We start from the raw sequence: 26,939 nt of genomic DNA, 5'->3' as shown, positions 1-26,939 counted from the left end.
AGGTCTGCTGCTAACCCACCCTTGTATGCCCACCCTTGTAGGTTCAAGGACCTTTTGTCCCTAGCTGCTTTCAGAATTCTCCTTATGTTTGTATTTTGCAAGTTTTTCTATGATATGTCTTATTGTTGACCTGGTTTTGTTAATTATGAGGGAAGTTCTCTGTGCCTCTTGGACTTGAGTGCTTGTTTCCTTCCCCAAATTAGGGAAGGTCTCAGCTATAATTTATTCAAATAAACCTTCTGTCCTTTTTTCCTACTCTTCTTCTTCCGCAATTTCTATGATATGGATATTATTATGCTTGTGGAATCACTGAGTTCCTTAGTCTATATTCATGATCTAATAGTTGTCTTTTCCTCTCCTTTTCAGCTTCATTATTTTCCATAATTTTATGTTCTATATTAACTACTCATTCCTCTGCTTCTTCCATTCTTGTTGTGATTATATCCAGTTGGTTTTGTATCTCAGTTATAGCATTTTTTATTTCAGTCTGACTAGTTTTTAGGTCTCTTATCTCCTGAGCAAGGGTTTCTCTGGTGTCTTTTATGCTTCTTTCAAGCCTAGCTAATATTTTTATGACTATTGTTTTAAATTCTTGTTCAGGTATATTGCTTATATCTGTTTTGAACAAATCTCTGGCTGTGATTTTTCTTGACCTTATTTTTGGGGAATAATTCCTCCCATTTTGTCATTATGTCTAGGTTCTGGTCTTTTGCATATTCTGAAAGCTTGTTACATTTCCTGCTCCTGAGAGTAATACTGTATTAAGAAGGAGGTCATACACTGTCCAGGGCCTTGGACTTCAGGAGGTGTTTCTGGTGTATGCTGTGCACTTTGCTGTTGTGTTTTGACTGCTCTTTCCCACAGGTCAGTCCTCTGCAGAGTTGTTCCTTGCTTGTCATGGGGAGTGTTTGGACCTTTAACTAGGTGTGCTTTGATTTGTTTGTTAACATAAGCCTGAAAATGCCCCCCGAAAACCTGATCCAAGAAAAGAGAAAAGCAACAAAAAAGCAAACAGACAAAAAAACTATAAGCCTGATTCCAAAGAAAAAGCCTGACCCAAAAAATGAGAAAAGGAAACAAGCAAATATACAAGTAAACTAGCAAAAAGCTATAAGCCTAAGCCTGATTCCAAAGAAAAAATGAAAGCAAAATGTGGTCCTATTTCCACCAGAACTGAAACATGCTTTGGCGCACTCTCTGATCTATGACTCGGTACATGTGGAGGGCCTGTGTTGGTCCTCTGGAGGAGAGGCCTGCTGCACTGCTTCACAGTCAGACCTAACCTATAAAGATGCCCCTGCCAGGCGGAGGGGGGTGGGGTTTCTTGTTAGCTACTCCAGCCTCCACTAGGGCCGTTGTGTTTCTCTGGGAAGTCTGAAGATGCTGGTGGGTGGGATGTAAGATGACATCATTTTGTTCTCTGTTCCCCCCAGGAGGGGAACTTGGGGGCACTCTTCAGGAGGCCCTCAGTGAAATGCGATCAATCTCTCCTCCTGTGCCCCAGGCTTCCATCAGATCCCTGCCCACAATCTATCTGTTTCTGGGCCATCAGCATGCCTGGTACCATAGTTCTCTGTGTTTTATCTCTGGAGGGTGGCGATGATTCAAAACTCCAAATTTTATTTTATTTTTTAATTAATTAATTAATTATTCATTCATTCATTCATTCATTCATTTATTCATTCATGAGAAATACAGAGAGAGAGAGGGAGAGACACAGGCAGAGGGAGAAGCAGGCTCCATTCAGGGAGCCCAATGTGGGACTTGATCCTGGGTATCCAGAATCATGCCTTGGGCTAAAGGCAGGTGCTGAACCACTGAGCCACCCAGGTTGCCCAAAACTCCAAATTTGAAAGGACCCGGCAAGGTGTCCTTTCCACTGGAAGAGCACCTATGCCTGGCGCTGCTCTAAGAAAAGAAGTTGCAGGGCTGCACAGGTGCTTGGATTCTATGGTCAAGCACAGGGAAAAGCTGCAACCAGGTTATCTACCCTCTGAGTGAACCTCAGTCCCTGGCTGTTGAACGGCCACTCAGTGAAGCCTGGTGGACCTTTTGTCCTTGGAGAGGCAATATACTGTCTTCCAAATGTACTCCAGGAAGGATGACATTCTCTCCCAGTCCAACCCAGAGGGTCCTCGCACCACAGAATTTGCAGGAATCCTATGTGCTGCTTTCTTTCCCCCCTCCCTGACTTCTTTTGTATAAAGAGCTCTCTTCCCTCTGTGCCACTGTGGCTTTTTTCTCCTCTAGTTCACATCTCTGAACCTTGCATTTGCTATAGTCTCTCCCTCTAATTGTGCAGATTGTTTTCTTAATCCTCATTGATTTGCCAGTTGTCCAAAATGATCTGATGTTGATCTAGGATGAGACAAGCTCAGGGTCTCCCTATTACTTGGCCATCTTAATTCTCCCCCTAGTTTACAGTTTCTAAGTTAGAGTTTCTAAGCTAGGAAACCCCTAGAAAGGAGAGTTTTATTAAATGGTTAGTTGGACTAGAAGAACTCTGTAGTTTCTTTTAACCCTGAAATTCTGTGATTCTTCAGACACAGAAAGATGAAGCATGATGGCATAGTGAGAAGTGGAGAGGATGGGGGCTTCTTTAAAGGGAGTTAAAAGATCCTTGGAACCCTCTTTTGTAGACCTTGCTATGCCCTGCTTTGTACTTCATGGAGTCTGTAGTCTCAGGTTACTGCTCAGCTTCTTGGACTTAGCCAAGTCATTAGCCACTTTGCTTCTCTAGTTTTCTTTACTTACCAGGTTTAGGAATTTAAGATTGCCAGTGGCTAATGCTTTGGATTAAGATTGTTCTGGTGAAAGTAGAAACTGAATTCTTGTATCTATTTGTGTGCGTCAAGGGTGGTGGGAGTAGAGGTAGTCATGTGTGTTTAGAGTGCAGAATGGTGAAGTATGTCAGAAATGTCAACATAAATAAATGGGTGAAGGATGTATGCAGGGTAATGTACAGTCTTGCTGGATTATATTTTTTATCCTGTTTTTACCAGCTCTCATAGTGAGTTACAGGTGTTTTGTTTAAAGAAAAGCTTAAATTTTGTTGTAGATATATTAAAAAACCTCTACCTCCAGGCACTCCCTCCCTGCTAGTCTTTTACATTTAGTCCATTGTCATCTGGATACCTCATATTTTATAACACAACTTTATTTACACTGGACTGACCAACTAAAAATAACTTTGAAAAATTTTAAATTTAAATCTCACAATAACCTAGTTCAGGTATTACTTTCCCTATTAAATAAAGAACACTCAGATACAGAGAGGTTAAATTACTTGACCGAGATGATAAATAAGGTTGAGAGATGGGGCGCCTGGGTGGCTCAGTCGGTGAAGCGTCTGCCTTCAGCTCAGGTCATGATCTCAGGGTCCTGGGATCCAGCCTCACGTTGGGCTCCCTGCTCATCGGGGAGCCTGCTTCTCCCTCTCCCTCTGTCCCCTGCTCGTGCTCTCTCTCTCATTTTCTCTCTATATATTTCAAAGTCAAATCTTTTTTTTTTTTTTAACTAGGAAGTACTTTAATCATTTTTCTTAGGAAAAAAAAATTGCAGACATTACAGTTCACAACATTTCAACAACGAAGTACTGGTTGGAGAGGTTTCCAAGAACTGGGTTTTCTGAAGTCTTAGGAGAAAAGCTGGTATTGTTTCACTATAGATGGATGGCATAGGTCATAAATGGAAGACTTCTGGCTATTGAGCCAATCAGAACCCAGTGGAATGACACTTCTGTCTCCCCTATCCCTCAGAAATGCCCCCTTATTAAAGCCCAGGAGCAGTTAGCTTAGGCTGCAGTCTTCCCCTTGGACAAGAAAGGGGGTGAAGAGAAAGGAAGGCCACTCCTGAGTCTCCATGCTTCCTCTTCCTCTCCTTGAGGTGGTTCTTCTGTATTCTCCTCCTCCTATTCTCCTTCCTTCTTTTCTGGTGGCTTCTCATAAGCCTTTTCTGAAGGTGTCACTATCACTCCATCCCAGGTAGATATATCAGAGGCAAGATAGCTGGCATCACCCTCCTGGCCAAGAATCTTCCGCAAACCACCATGTGAGAGGATGCGGACCAGAGTCTGAGCTGTATAGCGCACCATGTCCTGTTGTTCCAGAGTCATGACTGTGTGTACTCTGAAGTTGCCACTTTCACAGGGGTCAGTGATTCCCACTGACCCTGGCAGGAACAGTCCTGCAGCCCGAATCTGTAAGCACCGCCTGTATGCCACATTTAGGACCAAAGGCTGTCTGGTGGGATTGTTCATCACAGCATAGTGCCCGAGTAGGTCAAGGATCCAGGGTGTGAGTGGCTCAAAGCCAGGAAAACGAATCCTCAGGTCCTCAGCAGTCTAATGAGAACTTTCATTGTGGACTGAGAAGCATTTTCCTCAAACCAGCGGGCATGTCTGATGGCTGCTCAGGCACTCTGCAGCCCCTTGATATCCAAATGGAATTATGGGTCCAGTTTTCGGCGATTGGGTGGCACTGTTGTCATGAGAATCTTCACTGTAGCATCAGAAGAACTATCTCAAAGCCAGTTTCGTTGGTCAGCATGGTTAAAACTTCAGAAGGAGCCTGTGCTCTCAGGCTTTCCACAACTTCGTTCCCTAGGGCGGCGGCAGCTTCCAGTGCTGGCAGAATCTTTAGGATTCCCACCAGGTTAGCCACATTGTGTCCTGTAGTCATTGTTCCCTTTTTATACGATCCCACCTGTCACACTTCTTCAGTTTGCTCTTCGAATGTCCCTGGAGCCACAATCAAATTGTCAGTCACATTGTTGATTTTTGTCACCAGAGAAAGGATAGACGCCTGTTCAGCAGAATTAGGAGCAAGATCCTGATTCCTCTTCAGCAAGGCCTCACTGAAGGAAGTTTCGTCAGGCGCTGGCTTGACCCGGGGGAAAGCCATCTCACACAGATAGAAATCAATGGAATATGTGGCACAAACGGCTGGAACCGCCTCCTTGGCCTCCTCGGGACCCGAAGCGCCCGCCCTCGTCCTCGGACACCCCTCATGGCACCCTAAGCCCCGAACAATGGAAGCCACCCTAACCTCAGAATAAAATCTTAAAAAAAAAATAAGGCTGAGAGATAATTCAAGGTCTTATGATGCCAAATTCTGTCCTTATTTATTTAGTCCCAAGTGATTTTAAAATTGTGCTCTGTTATACCCAAGGAAATGTCCTATTTATTTAAAAATTCTTTTTCTTGAAGATTTTATTTATTTGAGAGAAAGAGAGAATGAGCAGTGGGGAGGGGCCAAGGGAGAAGCAGACTCCCTGCTGATCAATGTGGGGCTCAATCCCACGACCTGGAGATATGAGCTGAGCTGAAGGGAGATGCTTAGCTGACTGAGCCACCAAGGTACCCCTATTCAAAAATTCTTAATTTTAACAGTAATGTAAATAAAACATATTAAGCACCATTCTTGAAAATGCATTGTTATATTAAATACTTCATAATCAACTGTTGTGCTTCCAGGTTAACTTGGCTGCAGATAAATCCCAGGAAAAAACCCTATTTCTTTCATCATCTTCATATATAGAGACACTTAAAAATGTGTCGTTGATGAGGAAGGAAATAATTCTACATTGGTATTTCAAAATATTGGGGTTTGCGCATGAGCACTCACGGTTCATTATGTGAGTAAGGATACTAGCGCAGGGTGTAGGCAGAGCACAGGTGCATCTGCTCAGCAGAGGCTCCCTTAATGGTATTACTGTGGCAATGTTGAACAAATGAGCCAGTGACACATCACATAGTAGTAATATGATATGTGTAGTGTTAGCAGTTATAAGCATCAGAAACTCTGAGTTTTCTACGTATGATAACTAATATCAGTGATTTGTTTCCTTATTTATTTATTTATTTATTTATTTATTTATTTATTTATGTTTTCTTTTTTAAAAAAAGATTTTATTTATTTATTTTTTAAAATATTTTTTTACTTATTCATGAGAGACAGAGAGAGAGAGAGGCAGAGACACAGGCAGAGGGAGAAGCAGGCTCCATTCAGGGAGCCCGACGTGACTCAATCTGGAAACTCCAGGATCACACCCTGGGCCAAAGGCAGGCGCTAAACCGCTGAGCCACCCAGGGATCCCCAGATTTTATTTATTTAAAGAGAGAGCAAGTGGGAGGAAGTGCAGAGGGAAAGGGAGAGAATCTCAAGCTGAGAGTGGGGCCCGACATAGGGATCCATCCTGTGACCCTGAAATCATGGAATGAGCTGGAATCAAGAGTTGGACGCTTAACCGACCGAGCCAGCCAAGTGTTTCTTCAGTAATTTGTTTAAAAAAAAAAAAAACAATTCTCTCAGTCTCCGCTTTTGATTTCCCGCAGCAGTTTAATTTGGGAGTGTGCTGAAAGTGCCAGGAAGCTCTTAAAAGTACAAACACTTATCTCTGTGAATCAAGACTTTTTCTTTATGTTGAACAACCAAAACAAAATACAAAAACAAATTGGATATTGAAGCTATATCATAATAAAGCTATATACTTCTAATGTAATTAATTATACTTTAGTAAATGAGAGAACACTCATTTTTACTGTCTACTAATACCACTTTCAATGTGTTTTATGTACTAAGGTTTTAAATTGGGTTTCATTTTAAAAAGGGATTATGCTACTAAAACATATTCAAGAACTGTCTTACCATGTTGCCCTCCTGTCACTGGCCTGCTTTTGCTTTTTAAGTTTCTCAAGAATTTTTTTTTTTTTTTTGAGAGAGAGTATGAATGGTATGGGGAGAGGCAAAGGGAGAGGGGCAGAGAGAATCTCAAGCAGACTCCATGCTCAGTGCGGAGCCTGGCATTGGGCTCAGTCCCATGGCCCTAAGATCATGACCTGAGCCGAAATCAAGAGTCAGATGCTCACTCAGCCAAAGCACGCAGGAGCCCCAAATTTCTCAAGATTTTTATAATTATGTTGATGATTAGGAATTTGATTCGCCTTTGATTAAAAAATATATCTAGGAAGTCTAGCAACTTTAAAATATTGTACATATTTAGAAGGAATAACCAGTTTTTCCCCTTGAAATTCTTTTAATTATGCTACCTCAGAGTCATTTCCAAATATAGGCTTAGTAAAGGAAAACCTATTTCCTTTTGCTTTGGTACTTTTCAATAATGAGCAAAGTTTTGCAGCTTTTAAAATCCTAGGAATAAGAGACTAGAAACCAGTTTCTTTAGTTAGCAATAACTTCTATAAACTTCCTTGCTTACTTGGGTGAAAATTGTATAAAAAGGATAGAACATGATTTGACTTATATAATTTTTCAAGCTACAATTAGTACTAAGTTAATACTAGAGATGCAAAAATGAAGTTATGGTCCTTGCCTTTGAATTTAAGAGTCCAGAAGAAAAATAGGTGAGCTGAAAATTACAATATAATCTGATGAGTGCTGTAACAGGAACAGGGTGTACTGTCTTTGTAGGCAAGTGGTAGGGGCGAACTGAGAAAGGAGGTGGTATTTGAGGGATGTCTTGGAAGTTAGTAGGTATCTGCCAAGATGGTGAGGGAGCACTTGCATCTGAGAGACAACATGAACAAAAGCCTGAAACTCTTTACTTAACAGTTGGGGGATCAGTGAATGTGGTTCACAGTGACTAGAGAGAGAGTAGGGTGTGTTGGGGAGAGAAGGTGTGAGAGAGGAGAGGATGTTGTTAGCTTGGTAGAAGAGCAGCTGATGAATTTGGAGAGTTAAGTTGGTCTACATTGTGAAGAGCCAAGTGTGCCCTGTTGAAAAGTTTAGATTCCTTATTTTATGCTGTGGAGATTTGCAGTCAGGAAGGCCTTCTGTTTTAGGAAGAAAATGCTGGAGAATGGATTGATAAAGAGGAGAGAAATTGGTTCATTTATTCAGTAAACATTTATTGATCACCTATTATGTGAAAGTAACCATTCTAAGCATTTAGGATATAACAGTGAACAAAAAAGCAAAGATCCTTGTTTTACTGGGGCTTATTACTTCTAGTGTAGGATTATAGACAGTGTACCAATAAACATAGTAAATACATTAATCATATGGTATATTAGAAGGTAATAAATGCTAAGAAAGAAGAAACAGTAAAATAAGGGAGTGTGAAAATGCCAGGTGGGGAACAGTCGCAATTTAGATGAAGTGGCAAGATGTACAGTTTGGAAGCTATTACAGTGATCCAAATGAGAAATGATGAGGACTTAGGCTCAAGTGTGGGACTTTAGAATGGAGAGAAGGAATAAATTGGCATATTTTTCTTTTTTGATGCTTTTTATTGTAAAATAAAACACAGAAACTGTATAAAACAAACCTGCCATGTAATAAATAATAAGATGAACGACCATATAACAACCACCCTATAAAAAAATGAAACTTTGCCAGCCACACCAGAAACCCTTCCATTTGCCCCACTTCAATCACAAACTCTTCCCTCCCAAACAACCTGGTTTTTATTATGGTAATTGTTTTCTTGCATTTCTTGATACTTCTATTAAGCAAATATATATCCCTCACATGAAAACACCCTAACTTGGTCTTGCCAATTAAAAAAGTTTTTAAATTTAAAAATAATTTTTAAAAATATTTAATTTATTAACTTGAGAGAAAGAGAGAGACAGAACACGCATGAGTTGGGGAGGAGCAAAGAAGAGAGAAAGAAAGGTGAAAGACACTCCTGCAGACTCTGGCCGAGTGCGGAGCCTGACAGGGGTCATCCCACAACTCTGAGATCATGACCTGAGCCAAACTAAGAGTTGGATGCTTAACCAACTGAGCCACCCAGGTGCCCCTAAAAAAGTTTTTTTTTAAAGATTTTATTTATTTATTCATGAGAGACACACACAGAGAGAGAGGCAGAGACACAGGCAGAGGGAGAAGCAGGCTCCATGCAGGGAGCCTGATGTGGGCCTCGATCCCGGGTCTCCAGGATCATGCCCTGGGCTGAAGGCTGCGCTAAACCGCTGAGCCACCTGGGCTGCCCTAAAAAAGTTTTTTTGATATGTCTTTTTTAAATCTACAGGTTTTCTCTCCTTCCCTTTGTTTTCCTCACATCTTGTGAGCTAAAGAACAGGGCCATTTGATCTTTAGAATTTCTCACATCCTGGGTTTTTCTGAATGCACCCTCATGGTGCAACTTAACATGTTCCTTTAGCCTTTGTAGGACTTGTAAATGGACAGCAGGACCAAGGGCTCGATGGGACTGTGGTGTCATCCCTTTGCTCATAACTATTGGCAAGGGAGTGTTCTTTCATTGAGAAGTACATAATACCTAATTGTCTTTTGCAATGTTAACAGCTCTTTCTGCTCAATGCCTAGAATTAGTCACTTATTAGGGGTTGCAAAATGGTGATATTCTATTTATATCCCATCTGTTTTAGTTACTAGCTGGAATACTTTTATCAAGAGGTATTTCATTTTATTTATTATTTAGTTACCCTGTGATGTGCAGTTTATTTAGGAAAGGCAAGACATGCCTTTTCCTTTACTTACTGGCTTTTCAAGATAATACATTAGTTCCCAGTCATCCTCAATATTTATTACTCTATCAGTATTTTCTCTTCGGAATGGCCATATCTGGAAAGGGGATGCCGGTTGGTCAGTGTCAAGAATTCACAGATGCTGGGCTGCCACAGTCTCTTCAGACCTCATTTGCTATATTCAATTAGGCAAAACCCCTCCCAGTTTTCGCTCCTGTTCTAAAATTGGCTCTTCATATGTTCCAGTGAAAACAGTGTTGGCTGTTTTGGGGGTTCTCCTGTTTCACATCCATCACGTACCCTACTACTTTCTTTGGCTTTTTCCTGCATAAATGCTAATACCATACAGGTTTTATGGTTGTTTGTTTGTCCCCAACTATTGTGGGGATATATTTTCACTGTTTTGTTGTAAATGTTTTCCATGGGATTTTGGTTTTCCTATTCAGTTGTTTGGACTGTTTTTATGTGGAAATCAGAGAGATTAAAAAACAAAACAAAAACACCCAAACCAAAAAATAACTCACTGCCTCCAATGCCATCTTCCCAGAAAGGGGTTGAATCTTTGAGGGGTTAGAGTAGAATTAAGAATAACTAAATTTCCTGATTTAGAATATTTGGTGCATGGTAATTTCATTGATTGGGATTAAAAAATAGATGAGAAGGAAAGAAGTAGTGAGTGGAAGTTAAGATCAATGTTTGATTTCTTAGATTTGAAATACTTATCATTAGTTACCCTAATAGTAATGCCTTCCTAAGGAATACTTTTATTTTTATTTTTATTTTTTTTAGGAATACTTTTAGAATTTGATAGAACTAGATGATAAGAGATCAACACTTTGAAAATAATCAAAGCCATTATAAATTGGAGAAATTATTACTTTTGGTAAAAATTACAGTGTGAAAATCCAATAGAATAGAAAACATGCACTTGAAGATGGAGACACTAATAAGTATTTGTGAACTAGTAGTTTTATGTGTTTTCCATAAATCTGCACAACAAATAAAGGTTTGCATTGAGCAGCAATCCAAAGAAGATGCTATTCAAAGATCCATTTGTAAGGGATGCAACGGGGTTTTTAAGCCATTAGGTGTAAATGCCACAGTATATGTTAGATATAATATTAAGGAAATGAATTTATAAAAGCTAAGTATTTTTCCTGCTAGAAAAATAGATATTAAGTATTCACAAAGATAAAAGTCCTAGATAAAAATGTTAAGTGTTTATAAGCTGCAAGTTTTTATATTTTGAGTAGACTACGGTATACCATCACAGATCCTGTATTTTAAGAGTAGGTAAAAAAAGTCTTCTCTATTATGAGCTATTCTGGATAATTCTATTATCTAGAGGTGCTTGGACTTCAAAATGGGATTTTTAAAATAGTATGCACATTTGGACACCTCTTTTAAAACTTTTCATTCATATTTAATATCAACCCAAATGACTTACTTTTGACCTCCGTCTTTTCCTTTCTTCTTTTTCTTCTTCTTTCTAAAATTAGGCCAGTCTTCAGAGACCTGAGATTAAACTTGAATCACTAAAAGAAGATATTAAGGAATTCTTTAAAATATCAGGTTTGTAAGTTGCTTTTTCTCTCCTAATTCTTTAAGGGAAAATAAGGAAATACTTCATTTGAAGGGAATATTTTATCTTCAGACTTCAATTACTCATTCAAAATTGTGAAGCAGTGGCTGGGTAGTTTTCTCTTTGAGGAGAATTAGAACTTTCAGATATTTCAATAAAATACTGCAAAACTTCAGGAACGCTGGGAATCACTGTATTAAACTAATCAGTTTTGAATGTAGTTTACTTTCTGATCAAAATACATCCTGAATGTATGAAGAATCTCCCTCGCCAAGCACCTCCTCTTTTGCTTTCATTTATGGCTTTTTTTCCTTCTACACTTTTCCCCCTCCTCTTTTCTATCCTTCAAAGAAAAGAAAAGAAAACCCTAATTTCTTTTAGAGCAAGAAAAGAGGTTCTGTATTTTCTAACCTTTGCACTCGGAAATTGGCTTACTTGAGATATTAAGTGGTTAAGTTCAAGTAGTTAGCGGCCAAGCTAACTGGTTTGATGGTACCTCATAATAATGTTTCTGTTGTTTAGGAGTTTGCTGACTAGTTAGTTTAACTAATTGGTTATGATCTGTCTGTCAGGTGCCTGGATGTTTCTTGCCCTTCCCTTGGCACATTCCTCATAGCACTAGTAGTACAGTAGACAGCTGTAATTTTGGCATTAATTGAGCACCTTAGCAGTGGAAGAAGGAAATGTTCCTCCAACCATGAGAAAATGGTGCAATGGTTTTACTTAAAAAATAGTGTCATATTGATAATTTTGCTACTTAGTGTTTGCCAACAGACACTGTGAACATGTAGGAAATACTTCATTCCTTAATAACACTTACACAGCAATTGGCATTTGAAGAAGTTCTTTCACAAATAAATATGCTGTTAGAGTTTTAGTGAGATAAATTTAATTATAATGTATGCTTATTTTTAAAACTAATATGTTCGTGTATTTTATTCTTTTTTAAAAAATAGGTTGGGAGAAGAAACTTCAGAATGCTGTTTATAGTGAACTGAGTGTGTGAGTTTTTTCTACCTATTTTGAGATACCATTATGTTTAGCTGTATTTACTCTGTAAGTAATGAATATAGTATTGCTTTGTACACTCATTATATTACATTTTTCATTAGTATTTATATAGCATTTCATTTAAATTAATACATTGAAAAATTACAGTCTTGCCTGAGAATGAATCATAAATAGGTAAGGTTTTTTTTACCACTGAAATTTTTATGTTAACAATTCATTTATCCAGTGTAGTTAGGGAAATAAGTTAATATTTCAGAAAACTGAAGCTTATCAATGTTCTTTTTATTGCCATTTTGGATATTAACCCTTTTTCTGTCTTTATAAAGCAACTGTTCTAAATATAATTAACTTTTTAAATTTTTTTGCAAAATTGGTGTCATTATTAAGAAAATCAATATTTTTGTTAATCTGGACTTGCCCGCAGAGTCTGTTGAGGTGTATAAAACTGTTTGTCGTTACACAGAATAAGGAGTGTTAGTGTTTATAGTTTATTCAGTCTTCCATCATTCATCAGTTATTTACTGAGCACCTACCATGTGCTAGGCACTAGGAATATAATATAGAACAAGAAATCAACTCCTACCCTCATGGAGTTTATAGTCTAATGGAGTTCTTATGTTTTGTTTTTGATTTTATTACTGCTATCAGTGTGCCTGTGTCTTTCACATTCTCTACATGCTCATACTTCTGTTTCTAACTTGTCCCTTCTAATCTGCTGTTAATTAGGAAACAAGATAATCTAGTTTATCAGAACTATTTCTAAAATAAAGAGACTCAGATGGAGGCCTGTGAACCTGTGGTTGGACACACATTTTAAAAATTAGTATTTGCTTCTTTGCTTGTCATCATTTTCCTGGTTGGTTTACATTCTTAAATAAGATCATATTTAAGTGCTTTTAATTGAAGTTGACTATGACCATACCTCTGGTCCTAGTCACCAAGGAATAGATGTTTATCATGATAAGTAAGGTTTTAAATGTACAATATGCATAGAGATGCCACAGGTTACTTATGAACATGATGATTTATCTCTTTTCTATTACACAGAAAGCTTGTAACTTTGTGTGTCTTTCTGTCCAATAATGGTGTAATAAAAGTATCTGGTTGTGTGTAATTACAAATAGTGGATTCTCATCCACTGTTCATCATCCTTATCCAGAGGAGATATTACTGATGATTGCTATTTTTGTAGTCCAGTCCATTTCTGAAATTTGTTCTATGAGTGAATACTGAGTGCCTTTTTACTTGATGGCAGGGATAGTGTTTTTCATTCATTGTCTTACTTTTAGTATCCTAACAATAAATATTAAATAAATATTTTTGAATAACTTGTTGGGATTTTTGAAGGGGCAAGTAGTATCACCTTTTTTACTCACTTGGGTTCTGAAGAAATTGAGAAATAAGATAAAATATAAAGGCAAATGGGAGATCAAAACTTACTTTTATTACTGATAAAGACTAGATAAGAGGACATAGCTTAGTGCAAGAGCAAAATAAATCCTTTAACTGAACTCCAGAATTAAATAGATTTAAACTTCCAGTTAAATAGCATTGGTGAGCATGTTTGGTTTATTATTTCAAAATTTAAAAATGGTGTAACAAGTAAAGCCCTGGAGAGAGGCCAAGAGTGTTACAGTAATGAAGCTCTTTCCACAGGGAAGGACACATCCAGCTTGAAGAAGAAGTGTTTCCCCTAACATAAATCAGAAGAATAAAGTGAATTTAGTATATTGTGTTGCATTTTCCATTGACAGAAACCATTAGATGGACAAGTAAAGAAAGCAAAGAGTAAAGTAGAAGAATTCACTAGGTTAAATAATTGAAGTGGGAAAAAAAACAACGCTCTTTCCTAATAAAGGTGTAGACACATGAGCTATACTTCATTTTAGTAAACATGCTAAAGATTGTTTTCTGATCCTTGTTTAAAAGAGAAAAATTTTTGTGTTCTGTCATTTACCCAAAACTTAAATTGTAGCCTGGGTTAGTTCTTCCAACTTAAGACTGACTATTTATTTGGGGTGCCTGGGTGGCTTAGTCTGTTAAGGGACCCACTCTTGGTTTTGTCTCAGGTCATGATCTTGGGGTCATGGGATCGACCTTATTTAATCATTGTGTTAATATTTAATAGGCAATTAAATGAGTGTTTTACGCAAGCACTGTGCTAAAAGCACTTTAAATGAATTGTCTTATACATTGTAATCTTCACAACAACCCTATGATTGTGGAATTTATTAGTATAACTGTTTTACAGAAGAGAAGACTGAGGCTGAAACTACTTAAATAATGTCCTGAAGATCATATGGCTAGTAAATGGTAGCACTGGGTCTTGACCTCCAGCTGTTTGAATCCAAAACACATGTGTTTTACCACATCTCACATATGTGTACATCTTACGTCTCACTTGTATTAAAAGTGTTACGAAACAAGTATATTTTACATTTCTTTTAGTACCTTCTATAACATCAAATAAATGGTATTGAGTCAGCAGGTACGAAGGTATTGGGCCACCAACCAACGCTAACACACAATATTTGTTGAATTGATTATACCTAGGAGTTATTAATCCTAAACTTACTAAAAAACTTAATTAAGATAGTCTTTACATGGAATATGCACTTTATTTTTTTTGGTCTTGGTTTTCATTGTACTTTGTGTAGCACAGTTGATATAGAATTAGGTTACCTATAATTTTCCTTTAAGGAATATCAAAGAAGTAAACAAACCTTTTAAAAGTCTTTCTATATAAGTATATATTATAAAAACATACACCATAGTCTACTGTTACAGGTGATATATGCAGATGTTTGCCACACTTTGGAGAGGTGTGAATGTTGAACAGTAGTGGACCAAAAACGGAAAGGTTTTAATCATGGGTACCGTACACTAGATCACAGGACGTGGTTACGTCTTGATAGACATTCATGGCATTTGCTGGAAGAGTACTCAGGCAGTAGACCAGAGTACTTCCAAAATGTGCTAATTACATAGTTCTTTACTGCCTTTTGAATGTTTCTTTAAATATACTTGCTATGTATTATGTACTGAGCTAGAAATTGAGGATAATGAACAAGCTGGATAGTTTTTGCTTTCATGGAGCTTACATCTCAGTGGGGCACACATAGTTTAAGGCGGCACTTATAGTACAACATAAGTGCTATGATGGGATAGTACAAGGAACACATAGAGCAGGCACTTGATCCAGGTTGGGGATGTCATGATGGCTTACCAAAGGACACAATATGCAGATTGAGATAAAAAAGCTAAGATAGAGAGTTAGAGGAAGGAGTAGAGAAGAATGCCTTAGGCCGAAGGGATGCCTTACTTCTTCCTCAAGACTTGATATTTATTTTATTTACTTACTTACTTAACAATTGATTGATTGATTGGTTGATTGATTCAAGAGAGAGAGAACATGTGAGCACATGCGTGGGTGGCAGGGCAGGAGAGAATCTTTCATGCAGACTCCATACCGAGTGCAGAGCCCAATGTGAGGCCCCATCTCGTGACCCTGAGATCATGACCTGTGCGGAAACCAAGAGCTGGCTGCTTAACCAATGGAGCTACCCAGGTGTCCCTCAAAGCTTTTTAGACTGGATCCTAAAAACATTTGGGTATCATTTTAGAATTTTAAGCAGAGTAGTGACATGATCATATTTGCATTTTATACTCACTCAGCAGTGTACTGGTTATCCAGTTTGTGCCACAAATTATGCTAAACACTGGAAATACCATCACTGGTGATAAGGAAGACATTACCCCTGGCTAAACAGCCAGGCAAATTGACAAATAGGTTGAACATAGTGGAAGGAGGGGAGACTGCTTAAGAACCTGTCAGATGAAGATGTGGGTTGTCAAAAATGGTGGCAGTGGGGTGGAAAAGTTGAGAAGTATTTCAGGGGACTCTGGGACAGGAGGAGGCAGGAGTCAAGAGTGCCTCACAGGTTTCTGTGCTTTGTTCCTATTCGGCAAACTTCATCTCCTGTAAATATGGGAGCTCTATAAGAACAGAATTTGAGCCTGTTTTGTTTACAGATCTATTTCTAGTATCTTAAATGCTTAGTAGATTCTTACTAAATATTTGAGTGAATAAAAATCTAACTTGATTTTGGCTTGACATTAATGATTTTGGGGTTGCCACCTCTTATTACCTATTTATGGATAAACTTCTTTGTGCATTAAGTAACTTAAGATTATCAGTAAGTGCTCTCAAGTTTCAATCCTAAATTTCTAAGTTTTATTAAATTTAGAAATAATTATCATTAAAATGAAAGGGTTTAAAAACAATATTTAATTCTAAACTACGTGTCCCTTATGAATGATGAACAGTATGAAATATGTTTTTTAAACTATCTGTATATATGAAGAAATATTGAGATATATAGATAGATAATTTTTTTGTTTGTTTGTAAGTGGGGAATGATGATTTATTTGGGTACATTAAGTACAGATTTCAGTGGAAAGAACAATTAGCTAAGAATGATCATTTGGTGAAACTGCTTTAGAGATTGGATAGAACAGGTTGCTTTTTCTATTCCAGAAATGTTTCCTTGGACATTTCAGCATTTTACTCTTAGGTCCTGGGATAAGTATAAATAAGCTTGATATATCATAAACACTTTACATGTTGGTGTCCCCCTTGGGATAAGGTATTTCTTGAAAATTCAGTGTATGGTTCTTGAGTATTGGAACATGACTGCTTTGCTGTAGGTACAAGTGTTATGAATAATTCCAGTAGGAGTTACATGTTGTTGTGAAAGAAACTGGAATCACTAAGTAAATGTTGAATTGTTACGTTTTCCTATTGTGCTTTCTGTGATTTCACATTATTGTGTGTCTCATTCATTATATTCCAGCCATTCTGGCCTTTTCTGATTTTTAAACATTCCATATGTTCCTACCTCAGTCAGGGTCTTGTGCTTGCTGCCTCTCTGCCTGAAATATTCTTCCCCTAGATCTTTGTATGGTTGGCTCCTTCTCACTTACGTCCTAGTTCAAGTATTAGCTCCCCTAGACACCTTCCCTCCCCTTCCAAATCATTTCTATCTCATTACCCTGCTCTCATCTCCTCATGGCACGCATTACTATCTGATATTGTTCTATAAATTTCTTTCTTTCTGTAGTTATTGACTGTCTTTCTTCTCTAGAATGTTATGTATATGAGAACAGGGGATGTTGTCTCAATTACCTCCATACACTTAGCACCTAGAATGGCTCAAATATTTGTTGAATAAATAAATGTTTTATTAATAAAAATAATACATTTTGAATATGAGTGTAAAGTTACTTAGACAACAGAAAGAATACATAAGACATTAACATTTTAAAATTTTATCAAATTCATGTATTATATATTAAAACATGGTTCTTATGAAAGATAGTATTTATATCCAATCATGTAAAAATACATAATCATATGGAAAAGGAAATTGAGAGGAATGAAGAGTTGATATGTTAACACATTCATGAATTTTTTTCAACCTTAAAAAATTCCTCTAAATGTTACAGTATTTATATCCTAACAGTAACAGTTCTGACAATTTTTACATGAGCATTTACAAAACTATAAGTAATTTTAAAATTACCTCAAAGTATAGATTCAAATTATTGTGCAATTCAACTTTTAACAGGTAATTAAATTGCTAATCTAAAACTGTAATACTAGTAGGATAAGATTTTAGAGCTTTATTATGTTGTGGTACCTTCTGTAAACACTCAGAATTGCTGACAGATATTTTATTTCATTTATAACATGGACCACAGAGGTAAGTGATTTCTAACAAAGAGAATTAATTATTTATCAAGATAATGTACAATATTTAGCTGCCTCTTTCTGTCCGTAGGTTTCCTTTACCTAGTCATCCTGCTGCACCTCCTGAACATCTGAAAGAACCTTTGGTATACATGAGGAAAGCACAGGTTGGCTATTGTTTATTTTTTATTTTAGTTTTCCACGCCAAGTTCTATAATGCAGAATGAGAGCACCTTATTGGTATCAGGAGCATATATTATACATTATATGGAAGTCTGGGTAAGAACCACTCCAGCGATGTAAATAGTATTTGCATGCTCTCCCTTTTTACTCTCAGTAATAACCAAGGAGCACACCTACTTAACTACAGTAATCCTGAAAACAGTGAGTAGAAGGAGGGATAAATCATGTACCATACTGGCCTGAAACTTTAAATGTGATAAAAGTATTATGTGACCATTTATTCCTCATGCTCTGTGATATTAAAAGAATGAGATGGGGATGAACTGACTCAGGCTTCCCTTAAAATATTGGCTTTTGAAGCCAGTGATACTGATACTGTATATGAAGGACGTTTGTTCTCACAGCAGGCTGATATATCGTACTGTATTCTATCACAGAGCTCAAATGAACCTACTCTCTAAAATGTCCTAAGACAACTAAAATTCACTTTTTTAAAAAAAGAAATGCTTTTCAATAGAAAATCTATAAAGAATCATTAAAATAGGAACTTAGTAGATTCTGTTACATGCGCCTGACCTCTGGACTGTTCTTCATGTAGGTGTGGCCTGGCCCACCTGCCTACGAGAAGGTCTCTGCAAGCCTCCCTCAAGGTGCCGGGTGTGACTCTCTGCTGCTGCCCGGGGGCTTATGGGGCACCACAGAGTTGACTTTTCTCAATTATAGTCTCAGAGATTATCATGAAAAATTTCATATATACCCCAAAGAACTATAAACCCATCACCCAGCTTCAGTTATCACAGTGGTTCATTCTGCTCCGAAGAAATATTCTGTTGCTTTATCACATTCCAAGCAGTGGATGGGAGGCAACTTTTAATTTTTCAACTTTTGTTTAAAAAACTCTCAAAATTACATGATGAAAGGAAGCAATATGAACAAAAAAACATGGAGATATTTCAGGAAATCTGTAATATTTTCAGATCTTTGGGTGGTGCCTTCAGATCCAGCAGACAATATTACCAATATGTCATAAAGCATAATTACTAAATGATACATGTATGAAAAAATTGTTTGACCTTTTGTTATAAAGATATAGACTCAAAAAAAATGAAAGTAAAAAGGTTGGGTCTGAATTTTTTTTTAAATTTTTTTGATGAGATTTGAAATTTCGAAAAGTTTTAGAGAAAGTATCGGTTTTAGCATATTAGGTGTAGGAAGCAAAATACTAAAGTTATTTTCCTATCGTGACTGAAAAGAAGAGGTAGAGAGGTAAATAACAGGTCCATTCTTCAAGCCTCTGCTAGTTGCTGAGAACACATCAAATGGTAAGTGTATGTAGTGTGTGTGTGTGTGTGTGTGTGTGTATTACTCCTCTCTTTTCTTTCCAGACTGAGCCGCTAACTCAGGGGTTGGTACACTACAGCCCGTGGGCCAAATCTACCCTGCCATCTGCTTTTGTACAGCTGGCAAGCTAAGAATATTTTTTTACATTTTCAATTGGCTGAAAAGCCAAGAGCATAATAATATCTGTGACCCATGAAAATCATAGGAATTAATAAAATACGTTTTACTGGAAAATAGTCTTGCTCATTTATTTACACATTGTCAGTGGATGCTTTTGCACTACAATGTCAGAATTTAGTAGTTGCATAGACACCTTTAGACCCGCAAAGTCTAAAATATTTATCGTTTGCCTTTTTACAGGAAGCTTGTCAATCCCTGCACTATATTGTTCATTCTTTCAGAGCAGGGACTGTTTTTTATCCTCAGCATCTAGCACAGTGCTTAACCTATGGGACGCTATTTGTTGAAATAATTGATTCTTTAACTGTGGTCACACTAAATATCTCCTCTACTAGTTAGCGTCTGCCTGCCTTCCTTTATTCTCCCTGAGTCATCTAGTTCTTCAGCTCCCTGTTCTATTAGGCAGTTCTCTCCTCTTTGCACAAAAGTTCCTTAGTCTGGATGGCCTAACTACCATCCCAGCATTGTGCTCCCCTGCACCTCATCATCTCTTGCCCCTCTAGACTTCTGTTCTGTCTGCCATTCCAATCCTGAGTGTGAGACTACCTCTGTCGTCTATTTTCTTCTCCCAAACTGTGGAATACTTAGGAAAATCACATGAGTTTTATGTTTACCATCAGTTTAGTCTAAATCTGTTTATCTTTCAGTGGATTCATTTTGCTGCCTGTCCGTCCTTTTGTTGTTACTTATCATACATTATCTGCTTTCCAGTTAGGGTTTCTCAGTTTTTCACACTTGGGTAGCCCCTAAATTCTACCTCTCTGTCATTCGTTTTTAACATTTGCCACTTAGATTCAGGTCGTCTTATTCAGGCCTCCACAGCTTCCCTCTTCTTTGCTACCACATTCCTTTTACCTCCAGTGATCATAGAGATCAACTATCTACTGTGCATTTCTGATGTGAGGTCAAACTCAACATGTTTAAAACTGAGTTTATTATGTTATTCCTAAAATGAACGTCTCCTCCTGACCTTCCTATTTCTCTTAATTCATCATTAGTATAGTAATTTAGACTTGAAATAGCTTTCATCTGTGTTTTCCATATCCAAGTAGTCATTGAGTCCTATAAATTATTTCTTCCCATAGTCTTAGAGCCTTCTCTTCCTTATTATTATCAAGGCCATTACCATGGTGATCACAGTGATGAGGAGGAGGACGACGACTACCTTTTATTGAGTGCTAACTTTGTTTCAGACATTAATTCACATCCTTGTCTTTTTCTTACACCTCCTGATTTTCACCTTGTCTCTCTCCCCATCTTCATATGTACTCTTACCACAATTAACTTTATATAGCAGGTGAAACCTTATAAAGTATCTCATTGCCTTCTCACCAATCTTCAGTGACTACCGATGCCTTACAAGTTCCTCCTCCAAAGCAAAACATGTAAGAATCTTTGCTGTTTGTCCCTAGCTTCCCTTTCCACTTTATCAATCTCTGCTGTCTTATAACTATTCTATAATGTTCTTCCACATGAATCATTTTGCCTTTCCATCTTGCATCTTTTAACACTTCTTATTTTTGTTTTCTTGTCCTAGAAAGCTCTTATTGCCTGCTGAGCATCATGAAAAATCTATTTTCTGAGGGCCAGCTCGGATGACATCTCTCCTCTATGATAGTTATCACCCCTGTTGAAAAGGATCTCTTTCTCTTTTGGACTCGTGTAGCACAGTGTCATTTTATGGTTCTTATCACAAATTGCATTCTATTATAGCAATTTCTGTGTACATCTTTTTGACTTTTGTTATAAGCCTCTTGGAAACAAAACAATTTTAAAACGTTTTTATATACCTATTACATCCAGCATACTGACCTTTATGTAGCAAGAACTTAGGAAGTTTATGTCAAATTAATAGTGTCCTTGAAAGAAGACTTGAGCATAAGTAGTTGTAATGTAAGGTAGAAAATGCTATGTGCTATGGGGGAGGTGGCTAAAACATTCTTTAGGAGCACTAGGGAGGACCTGGGCATAGGTGGTGCCTTATTAAGTTGTTCTTTGCCCTTTACAATCAAAAAGAATCTTTAAAAAAATCCAGTTAGTAAAAAAAAAAAAAATCCAGTTAGTATTTCCTTCCCCTTTTATTGAGTAAAACAGGTCAGAAGAAAATATTTTGGAACTGGAGCCTGGAAAATTTTTATTATTTTTTTTTTCCTATTAAAGTTTCATGAGAAAAAAAAAATAAATAAAGTTTCATGAGTTATTTGAACTTCACTTAGCTTTTGAGTTGGGATGTGAATCAACTCTCTGCAGTTTTTGGCAAGCCAGATTGTTATTCAGTTTTCTGGGCTGATGAGAGAAAGAGGTTTCTCATACTGCATCAGCATTTCCCAAAGTATTTTCTGCTGAATACTACTAGCCCTGAGAGATGCTCCACAAAAAAGGGTTCCATGGACAAATAAGTTTGGAAATTGAGGCCCACACTGCTTTCTTCTTGGTGGATCACAGTTTATTTATTTAAAAATTTGTGTTATTTATTCGTATTTGTTTTTTATTGTAGTCAACACAGTATTACGTTAGTTTCAGGGTTTCAGGTGTACAGCATAGTCTCAGGTGTTCCTCATAGTGATTTGATGACTCTATACATTATGCTGTGTTTACCACAGTGTAGCTGCTATTTGTCATCCTATAGTGCTATTACAGTCTCACTATATTTCCAGTGCTGTGCCTTTCATTCCTAGAATCACTATTTTATGACTTTTTAATGGACTCGATTTTTTTAAAGATTATATTTATTTATTTGATGGAGCGTGTGCGTACACAAGTGCACAAACAGGGGGAGCTACAGAGGGAGAAGGAGAAGCTGGCTCCCTGCTGAGCAGTGAGCCAGATAAGGGCTCAATCCCAGGACCTCTGATCCCCTGATCATGACATGAGCCCGGATCCCCTGATCATGACATGAGCCAAAGGCAGTTGCTCAACTGACTGAGCCACCCAGGCACCCCTGGACTTGATTTTTTATAAGACTTTCAGATTTACAGAAGAATTGAGAAGATATTATAGAGTTTCCATAGATTCCATACCTAGTCTCCCCTATAATTAACATCTTAAATTAGTGTGGTACATTTGTTAAAATTAGCAAACCAACATTAATACGTTATTATTAGCTAAAGTTCGTATTTTATTTATATTTCCCTAGTTTTAACCTAGTGTCCTTTTTTTGTTCCAAGATCCCATCTAGGATACATTTGGTTGTCATGTCTCCTTAGGCTCCTCTTGGCTATGACAGTTTCTCAGACTTTCCTTGTTTTTGATGACCTTGACAGTTTTGGGAAGTACTGGTCAGCTATTTTGTAGAATATCCCTCTGTTGGAATTTGTCTGATGTTTTTCTCATGATTAGACTGAGGGATTTCTTGGAGGAAGACCATTGATAAAAAGTGCCATTTATGTTCATCACATCAGGGCGTATACTATCCACATGGTTTATCACTATTGATGTTGATCTGGATCACCTGGCTGAGGTAGTATTTATGAGGTTGTTCCACTGTGAAGTCATTCTTCATCCCCACCCCCTTGTATACTGTACTTTTTGGAAGGAAGTCATTATTTATGGTTCACACGTAAGGTGAGACAGTTATGCTTCACCTCCTTGAGGTGGGAGTCTCTACAGAAATTATTTGGAATGTTTCTGCATGGAAGAGTTGTTTACCTCCCTCCAGTTATTTGTTATATCACTGGATTCATGGATTTTTTTTTTTTTTACTTTGGGTTTTAGTTCAATACTACTTAATTTTGTTGAACACAGTTTATTTTGGTATGTTAAGGGCTCTGAGATGTTTAAAGATATTGCAGTAAAGATATTAATTTAGTTTAATCCAGTGTTGTTCAGACTTATGTGACTGAAACCCTGTTTCCATGTAAAATATTTGGGGAACTACTTTGCTACACCTTTCAGAGAAAGAGTATTTGAAGAAACTGATATACAATGTGTGCTTAAATATAAGTATATGAATTTTCTTGTGAAATAGTACTAGTAAGTACATAGAGCTCTAATTATGTGCCAGGTACCATTCTAATGCTTAACAAGTATTTACTCATTTAATATTCATGACAAGCCTATGAAGCATGTTACTCTTAGAATCTTAGATAGGTCCAGTTTCACAAAACTAGTAGGTGGAAAAGTTGGAATTTCAACCTGGAACGTCTGACTCTATTATCTGTACTGCTTGAGATATTCATCCTGTTTCTCTATCTATTCCAGTAATACTCAAATTCAAGATTTGCTATGTGGTTAAATTTGTGTAGTTCTCTGTCAATCCAGTAACCTAAATAAAAGTGAAAATTTTGTTAGTTTTATGTGACTGTAATTCTCATCCTCTTCCTAATTGATCTTTCTGCCTTCTGTTTTGTCACTCTATGTCTTAAAACTTCCCAGACTTTTAGGAGGTTCCTGGGTGGCTCAGTTGGTTAAGTGTTTGACTCTTGTTTTGGCTCGGGTCATAATCTCATGGTCTGATATCCAGCCTTGCATTGGGCTCCATGCTCAGCAAGGAGTCTGCTTAAGATTCTCTCTCTTTCCCTCTCCCTCCCCTTTTGCTGCTTCCCTTGCTCAAGCTCATATGCATACTCTCTCTCTTTCAAATAAATAAAATCTTTTTTAAAAACCCCAAAACTTCCCAGACCTTTAGGATGAAGCTGCAACTTCTTATTTTTGCTTACAAAACTATAAATGATCTTGCTCCTTTTTACCATTCAGGTCTTATCTTGCATCCTCACACTGTTCCTCCCCATCCTGCCACTCCCCTGTCCACTTTCACACACATATACCTTCTCTGTCTAATTGTACTTGACTTCCTTCTCTTGTTCCAGCAGGAGAACTGTTGCTCATGCCGTTGCTTCTACCTGAAACTGCCTCCCCACAAATCTCACATATTCTGGCCAACTTCTGCACATTCTTGGGTATTATATTACATGATGGTTTCTTTAGGAAGGCTTTCTGACCTTGAGATCTCAGATTCTCAGGTCCTTTTTCTTTGTCTCCAACTCTCTATCAAGGAGGCCCCCATACTTCCTACTGCAGTACTTGGGTTGTCTGGATTATCATTGAGACAGTGCCATTTCTGTGATGCAGGGTCACTGTTTCTCCTTTCACAGCTGTACCTTCAACATCTGGCCTGCCTCATGGCAGATGCTCAGCAGATATTTTTTTTTAAGGATGGATGAATTGAGTAAATAAAAAATAGCAAATGTACCCTCTTAGAAGATATTCACACCCTTTTCCTATTAATTTCACTTCTAGAACCTTATCTAAAGGGAAGACTTAGAAAACATAGAGATTTATGTTCATGATAATACTAAAACTTTTTAAAGAATCTAAATGAATAACAGTAGGACTTGCATATGTATAGCATGATATCTCCAAAAGACAATGTTATACAGCTTCAAAATGTTATTTTTGAAAAAAAAAAAAAACCAAAAAACAAAAACCCAAAAAAACAAAATGTTATTTTTGAAAGCATATAATGAAATGAGAAAGTGTATACAATATAATCTTAAATGGAAAAAGCAAAATATAAAACAGTACAATTCTACTCTAATTAGATATATATATGTGTACAGAAATGTGTATCTCAATTGCATGCACACATACATAGAAAAACTTAAGAGAACAAAGTATTACCAGTGGTTATTTTTGGCTGATGGAAATTTATGGATACTTATTGATTATTCTTATTCTTTACATACTGTTCTTTTTTCCAAATTATCTTGAATAAATGTATTACTTTTATAACCAGAGAATTACTAAAAGCTTTTTTCTTTAGATAGCTGGATTATAACTATTTTGCTTTCTTTTTTTTCAGAGTGAAAGAAATAATTTTTAATTTTATAATTTCATAGTTTTTACATGCTAAATTATATGGCTTTTTAAGACTTCTTACTTTCATTGTTAGGAAAAAAGTAGCAAGGCAATAGCTAATACCCAGTTAGAGATTTCAATACAGTTGTGATTCTTTTTTAAGTTTTTTGCTTCCCGTGGCTTAGAAATTACCTTATTTATAAAACTCTGAAATCCTTTAACTTAATGCCATAGATTCCAATTATTAGGGAAACTGATTTGAAGGCAACAGTAATTTCATTTGGAGAGGATGTGGGTTTGGGTAAAAGGTAATGTCTTCCTATTAAACACTTTAAATGTAAAAGGCCATTCATTTTTCTTTTAAATAACATTTTAAAGCTTTATTTATTTCATAAGTCTTTGCGTAGGAACCATTATTTCCTTTGTATCTTTTATTAGTGCTCTCTTTTTTCCTCAATAGTTTATTTGCCACTTCAACTTTTTTCTATGTGCGCTAAACATGTATTGACATTTTAATTTAAATAATAGCTTGAGACCATGACTTTTTGAGCATTTATTTTTGAGACTTTGGGCTTGTTTAGTCACTTCTACAGATAGAGCTTGAGAAAAGTTAAGTATTTATAAAACTGGATTTGAAGTAGATCCATCATGTTTATCTTGTCCAACCTCATGAGTTCATCTCCTTTTGCTTGAGTACTTCTGGAATCAGAGAGCTCACAATTTCACTAACTTAAGCCGTTTTGGTTAAGCCTTTCTACTTGTTGGAAAGTTTCTTTCTTGTATTAAAATAGTCCTATGCTCCTTATACCATTTACTCACTGGTCGTAGTTTTGTGCTTGGCACGTAGAAAGCACTCCATACACGTCAGTCAGTATGGCAGTAAGTAAACAAATGAACAAATAAATACCCCTAAGTTAAGATTAGAGTTCTTGAGGGAACCTAAAGGATGACCCAGGTTGCCAGCGACTACTTTCTTCATCTTGGATTTCCCTTCATTGTTAGGGAAATTCTATTCCTCTTTCTGATGTTTATAGAAATGACTTCCCAGACTACCCAAGGTTTCTATGGAAATAACCTCTCTGATCATCTGACTGAAGTTTTGTTGTTTTTTAAGATTTTATTTATTTATTCATGAGAGACACAGAGAGAGAGAGAGAGAGGAAGAGACACGGGCAGAGGGAGAAGCAGGCTTCTTGCAGAGAGCCTGATGCGGGACTCGATCCCAGGACCCTGGGATCATAACCTGAGCCGAAGGCAGACACTCAACCACTGAGTCACCCAGGTGTCCCTTGACTGAAGTTCTTGTAAGGGGTACCTTGGGAAAGCCCTCAACCTTGGCATTGTGTCATAAATATGGAAGAGGGAATGGGGGAAATGCAAATCATTGAAGTTACTTTCCTTTCAATATTTTTTAGACTTTTAAAGGAAGTGGTATGTATTCTATTAACAACTAGAAGTTTTGACATACCCAGCTTCCTGTTTCCTAGTTTATTCTTTTATGCTCTTTCCATGTGTGTATGGCATATGGGCTGATAATAGTCCTTGTGCAGTTTTTGAACCTGTCTCATGTTATTTGTGCTGTCTTATCTTCCCCACCCCCATAACAAAAGTAATGTATTTCTCAGAGACAGGGATGCTGTTTTATTCAT

General features: G+C 37.1%; 1 protein-coding gene and 1 pseudogene across 3 annotated transcripts in view; one reads left to right on the top strand and one right to left on the bottom strand.

The window, feature by feature from the left end:
• TBC1D19 (TBC1 domain family member 19) overlaps positions 1–26,939 on the top strand; it is a 144,161-nt gene that overhangs the window by 21,364 nt on the left and 95,858 nt on the right. For 2 of the 3 annotated variants that reach the window (XM_072737937.1, XM_072737940.1), the window contains exons 2-4: positions 10,948–11,020; positions 11,987–12,032; positions 17,882–17,957. In XM_072737937.1, coding sequence (XP_072594038.1) covers positions 10,948–11,020; positions 11,987–12,032; positions 17,882–17,957 — 195 coding nt within the window. The remainder of the gene's footprint in view (positions 1–10,947; positions 11,021–11,986; positions 12,033–17,881; positions 17,958–26,939) is intronic. The other variant, XM_072737939.1, reaches the window with a different exon arrangement.
• On the bottom strand, positions 3,794–5,008 carry LOC112923236 (interleukin enhancer-binding factor 2 pseudogene; annotated as a pseudogene).

This window comes from Vulpes vulpes, chromosome 14, assembly GCF_048418805.1.
Source record: "Vulpes vulpes isolate BD-2025 chromosome 14, VulVul3, whole genome shotgun sequence".
Classification (NCBI taxonomy): Eukaryota; Metazoa; Chordata; class Mammalia; order Carnivora; family Canidae; genus Vulpes; species Vulpes vulpes.
This window is presented reverse-complemented; position numbering and strand designations above follow the sequence as displayed.